General features: G+C 40.5%; 1 protein-coding gene across 2 annotated transcripts; it reads right to left on the reverse strand.

The window, feature by feature from the left end:
* rp9 (RP9 pre-mRNA splicing factor) lies at positions 1-11278 on the reverse strand. 2 transcript variants are annotated; one of them, XM_054764471.1, is made up of 7 exons: positions 10989-11278; positions 10845-10875; positions 10597-10726; positions 4977-5068; positions 4636-4697; positions 3309-3342; positions 1-616 (listed from the first exon to the last, which is right to left on the reverse strand). In XM_054764471.1, exons 1-7 carry the CDS (start codon positions 11141-11143, stop codon positions 461-463), a joined length of 660 nt encoding a protein of 219 aa, XP_054620446.1. In that variant the 5' UTR covers positions 11144-11278; the 3' UTR covers positions 1-460. The 2 variants fall into 2 exon arrangements, with proteins under 2 accessions (XP_054620446.1, XP_054620445.1); XM_054764470.1 differs by lacking the exon at positions 3309-3342.
* Positions 11279-11338: the final 60 nt, after the last annotated feature.

The following is an 11338-nucleotide window of genomic DNA, read 5'->3' on the forward strand; positions in this document are numbered from 1 at the left end:
GGAAGAAAAAGTTGTCTTTATTCTCAGAACACGAGAAACATCCACGTACATTCCTGACTCGCCGAGTCGCCTTTTCCAGAGCAAATAACCCAAACCTCAAAGCATCCCAAGTATGCTGTGCAGTCGTGAGGGTTTACTCTGGTGTGGAATCCGCGGCGAGCGCTGCGGTGGCGGTTTTCCGTCCACGGCTTTACAGTCATGAGTGTTTTCACAGAAATCAAAGATGGCCGGGGAGACAAAATGTGTGAATGACACATTCTATTTGCTGACATGCAATGGTGTGAAACATCTGAGAGTCTTTTCTTGTCTGAAGCCGGCGGTCGGGGTGTCGTGCGGAGCGGAATCATCAAAGCTGCGCGAGGAAGCGCCAGAGCGCCTCCGACAGGTTGTGATGAGCGAGTTGCGTGGTCAGTCAGAGTCGCTGTGTTTGCCGGACTTGTGCTTGTGCTTCTTCTTCCTTTTACTTTTCTTCTTCTTGTCCTTTTTCTTTTTGTCTTTCTTCTTCCTCTTCTTGCCGCGGCGGCGCTCTGAGGACGAGGAGCTGTCGGAGTCGAATGATGAGGAGGAGGAAGAGGAGGAGGTGGGGTCCTGAAGAAGTTGCTGCAGCTGCTGGATCCTTAGGGTACGAGGGGGGGCGTTTAGAGGGGAGAAGAGGCAGAGTTAGAGCATGTGAAGAGGCTCCAATAGCGAAACATCCTTCCTTTGTCCTAGCTGGTACTTCTGGACGTGTGGAGCTGCAGCCGGACTTCCAAGAACACAGTAAAGTTATTTTTGTATCATTAAAGTTGGCTCGCTGGAGGAAACAGTTCAGCGTGCTGATTTACGAGGGTTTCTAACCGCTAAGTGGCAGATGAAATACATAGCAAGACTTGTGAAGGAATGTGGAGAAGACGCGCATGCTTCGTGTTTTATTGGCTGCGATCTTGCACACACATCATGTTTTTTTTGTCTACTGGAAAAAAAAATGTGGTTAGAAAGCAAGCGTCAACACAACCCAACAGCCGCTGAACTTGCACATAAAGTGTAAGTTGGTTTCTTGCAAGCAAAGGTTCCATTTGGATGCAGTGGAGACCTCCACCAAGGCCAAGAAACCTCGTGTAGATGAGCACCTTCAACCTGCATCGTTTGCATAATTAAGATTCACGTATTATTTGCTCGGAAATGATGGACATGGCAAAAAAAAATTGAAATTCCATGGGTTCTTCCTTGGTTCCCCCACCAGGTTTTGCGGAAAACAGTGAAGCAGTTTTTCGGCAAACCTGCTCAGAAAAATAACAAATGCAACTTATAAAAACTTAACCAAACGTCTTTTAGAAGGAACATAAGGATGACATCGTAACAAAACGCCTCCATTCAATTCAAGTTTCCCATAGTCGCCGGGTGCGTGGTCGACAAAAGCAAATAACTGCAGAGGTTTCTAAAAACTACATCTACTGATGTACTTTACAAGATGACAGTAGCTACATTTTAAGTATAATGAATGGCCAGCTTCATCTAGCTCTGCATGCCCTTTAAAATGTTGCCCACTCAGCTGTCGGTGTGGAAAGTCATGCGTGTTACGCTTAACGTACTGTTGTTTGCAATCAATTCATCAGCGATATTCATCCTGGCTCAGCAGTTTTCTCCTGACCACTTTTACAACATTGGTTCATTTGCTGCTTTGTAGCACAACATACTGATGAGAAGCTAGATTTTTCCTTTCCACTTTCCAGTGCACCAAAAACCATTACAGTCGTCCCTCGCAATATCGCGGCTCGATTACCGCTCCCTCGCGATATCATGGTTTTTAAATGAATGAATGAATAAATGATGGTTGTTTGGTGGTAGATTATGTGCTATTATTAGTCAAAGCATATTGAAATACAAGTGATATGCAGTATTCTGCTCACTAGGCAGCAGTAATGACTCAAAACAGAGAGCTTACGTTACCTTAACGCTGCATGAAGTCATGGAGTCAGCCATGGCATGTCCCACATGACAGACTGAAAAAAAGTTCTCCTCCCATTCCATGTGGAAGTGGGAAGTTTTTGGTTTCTTAAGTTTAGAGGCTAACTGGTTAGAGTAGATTGCTAGCTAGCGGCCGTCTAGAGTCCCTGCAGCTTAAGAGATGAGCAATTTGTTGTAAACAAAGAATAATAGGAGTGTAAAGGTGACTGTTAGCATGTTAGTTCATGTCTACAGGGCTCTAATAATGTTAACAACCGTGTTTAAAATGTAAAACAGGTATTCAATGCTCTAACTAGGAATATATTGCATTTATAAATATTGAATCGCAGAAATTCATTTATCGCGGTCCGGTCTGGAACAATTAACCGCCATAAATAAGGGATGACTGTATTAAAACTAACTATTTTCAAAACAGTGTCTCTCCAATTATGGCTTGCTTCCAATGAACGCTCCTCTTTGTGGCTTAGCGAAATAAACAGGCTATAATTACAACATTGTCGCAAATTCTCATTTTCATCTTATTGTGACATTCTTCCGGAAGTTGCTTTCTACTGGCTTCTGATTCGAATCGATGAGCATATAGCCAAATAGAGCTGCGTTTTCCCTTTGCTTTCTCATGCACTCCAAATCATTATTCAAGTTAAAAATAAAATAACTTGTTACCGTGCATATAATGAGTTTTCAAATTTTGGAAATAACAGCCTTGCTTCAATTACCGCCAGCTTCCATTGAAACTGTCCACTTTGCAGTATAGAAAGTATTTATCTACCCAGCCAAAGTGTGGCCTGGGGACCATTTTCAGCTGGCTGCAGCTGCTGCCTCTTATTGGCCTGCAGTACATTCTAAAAATAAAATTTAACAATAAAACAAACAAAAAAAACCCCAAACAAAACATATCACATTGATCTACAAATCAGTAGTATTTTTACAAGAGTAAAGTCAAAATATTAAAGAGAAAAAAGTTGTAATCTAACGAGAAAAAGTCGCAATTTCATGGGAATAACGTAATATTATGAAGGAAAAATAATGTCATCATGTAGCGTAAAGTTGAGAACAATGTAATTTTCTTTAAGTCGTAATACTATGAAAAACAAAACAATGAATAAAGTCATTTTTGGAAAATTAGGTTGGGGGAAAAAGCTATAATGTCACAAAATAATATGGGGCAGGGATGAAAATTGGCCGATTTCCACGAAAAGGCAGATAACTGCCTTTCAACACCGATCACAAAAGCCGATCACAACTGGCTAGTACGATTGCAGCACACAGCCTATAGAGAGCACCTCCAACCCACTTCCCTTTCCTTCACAGTGCGCGGGTCTACAAAGCCAAAACAATCATGTCTGCCGTGTGGGACTTACCTGTCGTTTGTGAGAGTGATGTAAACTTTGCACCCTGCAAAACATGCCACGAAAAATATCTCGCCACAGTAGAACATTAAAAAGCTTTAATTTAATTTGAAGAACAAACACTTGATGGGGTATGGTGAGTTTTCGGGGCTCACGATGTGATCATCAGTCAAATGGCAGCTAATGTAGCCAATGCTGGACACTCGCCTCGTATGTACGTGACAGTCGGCAGTCTAAAGCAAATAACCCCAAATAATTGAATTCATCGAACTATGTGACCATCCTTCCTCATGGGTGGAAGACACCGGGTTCACCGGTTGCTCTCTCACGTGGAACCCACCTACGTGCTACTGGAAGTCCTGCTACAGCTCCACCAATGTACTCGAACTCACATTCAAAGTCTCCTTCAAGAAGGCATCTCATCCTCTATAAGTTTCGCCAGTGATATATGTTCTCTTGAAAAGTAAGTCAAATATGTTTTTGTTGTTTTTGTCTGATTTTATGGTTTCCTTTTTCATACCATATAGCCAATAGTACATTTAAAAAGTTACACTTAATCTATGTGATCGTTATCGGACAATTTCACTCATGTATGATTGGTATTGTAATCGGCAGCATAAAACCCTGAGGGGAGCATCCATAATTATGGGAATAAAGTCATAATGACGAGAAAAAAATTTGCAAGAAATTTGGAAAAGTTGGAAAATTAACAAGCAACAGCAAAAATGAAAAAAAAAAACAGATGAAATTTTATGAGAATAAAGTCAAAATACTTAAGAGAAAAAAGCTGTATTCGAATGAGAATAAATGTTGCAATTGTACGAGGATACACTTGTAATATAATGAGGACAAATCATGTAATTTTAGTGGTTAAGAAAATTTCCAATCATTTAAGAAGAAAGTTGACATTTTTGGAAAATGGTAATAAGAAAAACAACAGCAAAAATGCATTTTTTTCTTCAGATATATAGAACTTCTTATCATAAGGTCCTTGCATCCTTTCATTTTTACTATCTGGAAAAAGTTTGGAGACCCCTGATCTAAACGGCCCAAGCATTTCCTTTTGATTACACTGTGTGGTATTGCAGGTTCCTTTTCATTTTCCTGAAGCACTTTGCTTTATGAATTAAAGATCATGTTAATTAGCGCTTCAAAAGGAGACAGAATGGACTCTTTCTGCTCCTTTTCAGAGAAAACGTCGAATTGAACAAACAAAGGCTTCAAAAACGCGGCTGGCCTTTCAATGACCTTCTTGTAACGTACGCTGAATCCCACTCAAGTGCGACCACACAAACATTTCATATTGGGAGTGATACTACTACTAATAAAGCATATTTACCTGCTCTCTTTCTCGTTCCTTTCGTTTTCACGGATGAGGTCATACATGGGATCTTCGTGAGCCTAGGAGAAGGCAGACAGGACAGGATGTCGATGAGGACGAGGAATAAAAAGCGCAAAGAATCCATTAAGAGAGAAAGCTGCCTGGAACGCAACACATTTCCCACCATTTTTTTTGTCATCACATCAGCATTTTTCCGGGCAGGAAAGGGGAAAAAAAGATGATAGAGTTGCTTTTATGGTAATCAGTACAGAGTGCTGAGTGCTCCTGCAGATCTCCATTCTTCCATTTCATGGAAAATGTCCTCTTAGGACCTCCGTCTGTCCTCCTGCGCTACTCACCACACGGAACTGCTCCAGCTTCTGGTTGCCTTTGATGAAAAACGGACACTCCCGGTCTCCCGTGCGATGCCCGTAACGCTTGCACCTCCAGCCTGCAACAAAGGAGTGACCATGTATCACTGAGTTGTTTATTAATGGTGAAGAAATGATTCTTGATGAATGGCATTCAGTTTCAGAGAGTCTGCTGCCTAAAGAAGCCCACATGTCGGCCTGCCACAAATACATTTTTTGCAACCTGTTCACACATAACGCACCTGGTCTGCCGGAGAAAAAGAAGAGGGGTTAGTGTTGCCAACGCCACATTGTCGCTATATTCAGCGAGTAATCAGACCCCTTGAGATACTCCTTTTCAAAAGAGCAGCGAGTGACAAATGTAGCAAAGACACTTTCTGCAGATCTGACGTGAAAGCACGTATCGCTCTTCTCAAATTTGCCAATCATTATGTCACCGCCGGCCCCACTTTTAACCCATCGATGCCACAAATAGATTACAGGCCTGTGGGCAACACTAAGGGAAGTTTTGAATATTCACTCCAAGGCCTGTCATAATCATCAATAAATCGAACGACAAATAGAAACAAAGTCCATAATTTTGCCGGCCTCGATAAATTGACATGTGCATGCATGTTTGTTTTCCTCTCGCTCCTCTGTCTTTACGACCCAGGCTGGTTGACAAGAGAGTTCACTCTGCATCTTTCTGGGTGCGTTGGTTCTCTATTGGAATGAACGGAGTGAGTGAACCCTCATTTCAGCCATTTCGAGTCTTTGTTCCGGCAGGTGCAGGCGAGATTGCTAGTATCTAGTGAGTAGATACACAGAGAAGTCCGTCAGCTTAGCGTTAGCACAAGTTAGCATCATGAGCTAACTTGAATACGAATGAACGCACAAAAGCAATGTCTTCTAAGCCAAATGCCACAGCCCCAGTGTGGAAATATTTCACTTTTAAAACAGAATGAACAGGGTGGCCGCATAAACACAGACGAACTGATAACGCTACCGCTGGAGCACAGCCTTCATCCCAAAAGTCAACGCTTACTGAGGCGTTTGGTGGGAAAAGGAAATAAAAAAACAGCACAAAATGCTGCACGCTCACAGACAGTGTCATTCGCCACAAGCCTTCCTGATAAGAAATAATATCCAATGTTCATTAGTTCTTCAAGTGCTTGATAGTCCACTCCACTTTATTCATTGTTTTTATTGTTGAGTGTGCTTTTTATTGGAGTGTTTTTTTTATTATTAGAGACAGAGAGACAGGATCTATTTATTTTTATTGTTTTTGGTTATGATTGTTATTTTTATTTAAGTGCACATTTTTTGCTATCGGAGATTTAGAGTCCATTTTATTTTCATTGGAATTTTTTGTCTTTTTGTGTTTGATTTATTGTTTATTTTATTTAAACGCTGTTGACATTCCAATGTTAAATACTCTTGAGAAATTAAAGTTTATTGTTTTCATAAGATGTACTCGCATCATTATGCCATATAATGAGTGAAAAAAATGGTCTCAAAATATGTTGTCAATAATATCATCGTCCAGCCAAATTTGTTATCTATTCACTCCCACTCATCCATTCTTTTTCTATGCCGCTTATCCTCATTGGGGTTGCGGGGGTATGCTGTAGCCTATCCCAACTGACTTCGGGCAAGAGGCGGGGTACACCCTGGACTGGTTGCCAGCCAATAGACAAACAATCATTCCCACTCACATTCATACCTATGGACAATTTAGAGTCAGCAATTAACCTAACATGCATGTTTCTCTCCATAGTACCTGGAGAAAACCCGCGCACGCGCGCAAACTCCACACAGAGATGCCCGAGCGGAGACTCGAACCCAGGTCTTCCCGATCTCCTGAGTGTGTGGCCAACATGCCCTTATTCACCTCATCCCTTTAAAAAAAAATTTTAAATGAATGAATCGAAGATACAAATGAACTTAAGAGTGCATTTGACAACAAGGAGATGCGGCTTCTCCGCTCACGTTCCCCAAAGAGCTTTCCCTCCCCCGACAAACGGCCCCCATTATAAGGCCGTCTTGCTTTGACACAACAAAAGTGCTAAAGGTTTGAGGCTCTGCATTGAGGAGGAGAATATTATGAGTCATCGCCAACATTTGTCGCACATTGACGAGTTTGCAGAACAATGAGACGCCAGCTGTACGTTTGTTTTCCCGCACAGTCTGAGACGCTAACACTTCTCGGCAGTCTGTTATCTCCTGACTTCAAAAACTGCTACACATCTAAAAAACGTCATTTATAATTACGTTCTATGGCATTCATTTACTGACAAAAAAACCAACACATTACAAATTCAGGTGCCATTGTCTAACTGACGCATGGTAAATAACTTCCATTGAGTCCAAGTGAGGAGGCTTCTGCATGCAAACAAACAAACAAACATGGTCTCGGGGGAGGAAGCAGATGGAGTCATGCTCACATTCAACACAATAAATGGCAATTTGTGAGCACCCACACAGCGCCCCACCCCTGCTTGTTTGCGTGTAGGCAGCATGAAAATGAATGGAGACTGAACAGAACGCCTTCATTGACACACGTTATTAGTCATCACAGTGAATGTCGACTTCTCTACACTAGTAGGTGACGACCAAATACTATGGACTTTGGAATGTATTTGGATTATTATTTATTTTCACTTATTACAAAATTTGATTTCAAAAAGTAAAAAAAACAAACATTAAAATGTATACACATTTCAAAAAGACTAAAATAAAAATAATTTTAAAAAAGGTTAAAAGAAAAAATATTAAAATACTACAATTAATGAATGAAAAAAATAAGTCTCACATAAAACAATATGCTGGGACAAATCTGGCCCCCGAGCCTTGAGTTTGGCACCTGTGGTTTAGGCTTCCCTTAGACATGCTCTGCGTTGAGGCTGATAATGACCAAATAATAACATAAAATAATTTAAAAAAACAAAATATAACTATATTTCAAAAAGTTAAATTAATAAAATGAATAATAACAAATCTTAAATATATACTGTAAATTCCAGTGTATAAGCCACCCATGTCCACGTCAGTGAGAACCAGGCAGGCAGGCAGGCAGGTCTTTATTTGACAGGAGCCAATCACGAGCTATGAATGAGCTTGTCAACCCATTGGAAATCACAGGTGTTCATTACTCAATGTAACAGTCTGACTCACGGTGTCATCTTACAAAGAACATTCACCTCATCACACAGCAACTTAAACTCAAAAGGTATACCTAATAAATATACAAACATGCACCAATACAAATAGAAAAAACAACAACAACATTTAAAGTTTTCCCATAATTGGAGGACAAGCAGCATAGAAAATGGTGGATGGTGCTGCAATGCTGTCTCTGTCCACCAGAGGAAGTTAGAGGAGCCCGGAACCCAGAGGGAGGCTGACGTCATTGCAGCGCCCCAATGAATGAATTGCTCAGATGAAATGCATTATGGGAAAACGTAAACTTTTTTGCTTTTTACGTTTTAAACTCATATTGGTACTTTTGTATATTTATCAGGTATACTGTTATATATAATGACCTTGTGCGATTTCCAGTGGGTTGACAAGCTCGTTGTGAGAAAGAGCTACCGTTTCCTCACTGACTCGCGAGCGGCACAGCATTTAAACAATAGTAGTTCTGAAGTAAAGGAGATGTCACGAGATTAGAATTTAGCCATAAATTAGCCGCACCGCTGTATACGCTGTATGTAGTTTAAGAAAAAAGCAGCGGCTTATAAACCAGAATTTATGGTATATAAATAATATTACAATAACCAAAATTAAATAATACAAAAAGCATTGTTTTTTGATGTGCATTATCTGCAGGCCACATGAAACAATATGGTGGGCCGAATCTGGCCCCAGGGTGTTGAGTTTGACACCAGTGGTTTAGGCTTTCCTTTGATATGATCTGCTTTGAGGCTGATAATGACCAAATAAAGAAATAGAATAATTACAAAATAACTATTTTTAAGTAAAACTAGTAAAATTAATAATACATTTAAAAAATATTTTAAAATAATATTAAAATACAGTGGTACCTTGGTTAACGTCCACTGCAATTAGTGCATTTTTCGGTTCACAACCAAAATATTTGCAAACACTGGGTGGTTTTTGCTTGTTTCTAAAATACCGTCCGGTTTGTTTACGCCACCATCTTGGATCAGGCGCCCAAGACGAAATCTTGCGATACTTGTACGTGACTGTGTCATGCATTGTGGCCGCATGCGCCATTTTAGAGCGACGGCGTTTGTTTATATCAGAGTTGCTACGCAAAAGAGAGATGCACGACGTAGCAAAATATATGGACCGCACAAAAGAGAAAGACGATTGACAGTAGCGAGACAAGGGTGCAAGACCTCAGAATTTTACGGCTTAAAGAGAAGACCGTCGTCATATCAGAGGTAGGTAAATGCGATGGGAGTGACTCCGTCATTGGCTCTGGTCCACACACATACGTGAATACACATCTACTCCAGTTAAAGCTTAACAGTCTATCAACCTGGCAGCGCATGGAGGGTGACACTCTGGGTTTCTGTCTCATTTTACATATTAAATGGTGAGGTACATGTATATTGGTTCTACAATGCTGATATTTAGTTTGATATATATATTTTTTTTTACAGTTTTGTAAATTGTGGTTGCAGCAGAATAATGTGTTTATTTTGTGTTACTTTGTTAATTGATAGTACCAGGTAAAAGTGATGTTCAATGTTCAGTTGTCCATTCATTTGTAATTATTTTTGCATCATTTACTGCATACAAAACTATAATCACCGTCTAAATAAAATGTGCTTTGTGTTAACATTTTTGGGTGCCTGGAACGGATTAATTGGATTAATATTGTTTTCTATAGGAAAATTTGCTTTAGTTAGAGTCCGTTGTGGTTTGAGTTGGACCTTCTGGAACAGATTAATGACATTAACCAAGGCACCACTGTAATAAAATGAATTCATAAAAAAAATAAGTGTCTTTATGATGTGCATTATTTCGATGCTTTTGTGGGCAACATAAAAAATACGGCAGGCCGAATCTGACCTCCGGGCTTTGAGTTTGACACCTGTGGTTTAGACATTCATTTGATATATGCTCTGCTCTGAGGCTGTTAATCACCAGCTATTTATTCAAAATGTGCATTGATCTTGAATAAAAATGTGTAAAGATCTGAAGAAATGTCAATTTATTGAACCATATAAAGCAGTGGTAGTGTTTTTTTCCACTGACCAATGGCCATATTTTAAATTCACATTTTTTATTAAAATTTATTTAAATATATAGTATATTTGACCTACATTGCATTGGTTGTAGCTTTCAATTAAGTAAACAACCAGCGAAGCATATCCCACATCCTACATTTTTCTGTGTGACAGGCTCGCCGGCTTTTGCGTTGCATGCTCAATAGAATACCATCCATAATTGAAGACAGTGCATGATATGCTGCTTGCTGCTATGCCTCACTCAACTCAAGAAGGAAAAACAAAAGGACAACGGCTACAGAGGCATTCCAGAAGACAAAGATACTGTGGCCAGAGAATAATACTGCTCACAGCCACAAAGGGGCATTGTTGCAAGACCTCTGGTGATTGCTATGATATACTGGGATGTGATGATGTGCAGCCAGCCTTACATTGCATCACCTTCACCTCCTTCCCCAGCGGCATCCACAGGCCCTTGGTGGGCGCGTGGGCCAGGAAACTGCGGGCCTCTTCATTTCCGGGTTCGGCGGGTATACAGTCCTCTGGTTTCTCCTCGTGCTCCTGCAACGGCACATGTACCTGTCAGTCACACATCCTGGGGGCGGGTCAGTTAAAACAGCATCTTTTAAATTGAATTTTGCCATCAAAACTGTGGTAAAAATATAAAAGGGGTTGTTACCTTAATGTATCCTGGTGGAGGTTTTTCATAGCTAAATAAAGAGGACGTGTGAGTTATATTATACGAAAAGTTAAACCTGTGAATCCTGCTCCAACGTTAGGTTATTTACATATATTAGTACTCTATTAGTATTAGAACACTCACAATGTCTCGACGTGTTTGAGATTTTGCACTTGTTGATTGAGTTTCTTCATCTGGCTCTTGATTTTCTCGTCGTCTTCTTTGCTCGATTTGCTTCTTTTGTGCTCCCGCTTACTGTCATTTCGGTCGCTCGCCCGCTCTCTCTTCCTTCCCGACATGTTGTCAAAGACTAAACGATGACAGTATAAACACGATAGAAGCCAATTCGGTATAACAATTGAGGCGAGAAAGGCCTGTGGGTAATGTGATGCTAACTACCAAACATTGCGTTGATGTTGAGACCATATACTCCACTTCCGGTGAGGACCTGCAGTTTGGTGGAAGTCCAGCGCCCCCCGCAGGATGGGTGCGGA

The sequence above is a fragment of the Dunckerocampus dactyliophorus genome, chromosome 20 (genome assembly GCF_027744805.1).
Source record: "Dunckerocampus dactyliophorus isolate RoL2022-P2 chromosome 20, RoL_Ddac_1.1, whole genome shotgun sequence".
Classification (NCBI taxonomy): domain Eukaryota; kingdom Metazoa; phylum Chordata; class Actinopteri; order Syngnathiformes; family Syngnathidae; genus Dunckerocampus; species Dunckerocampus dactyliophorus.

Excerpts from the sequence above, each read along its gene's own strand:
- rp9 (XM_054764470.1), bottom strand. The coding sequence starts at position 11,143 with ATGTCGGGAAGGAAGAGAGAGCGGGCGAGCGACCGAAATGACAGTAAG. Across the intron at positions 4,698-4,976 it reads AGCTGGAGCAGTTCCGTGTG|GCTCACGAAGATCCCATGTA; the intron begins GTGAGTAGCGCA and ends GCCTTCTCCTAG. Across the intron at positions 617-4,635 it reads AGGAACGAGAAAGAGAGCAG|GATCCAGCAGCTGCAGCAAC; the intron begins GTAAATATGCTT and ends TCGTACCCTAAG.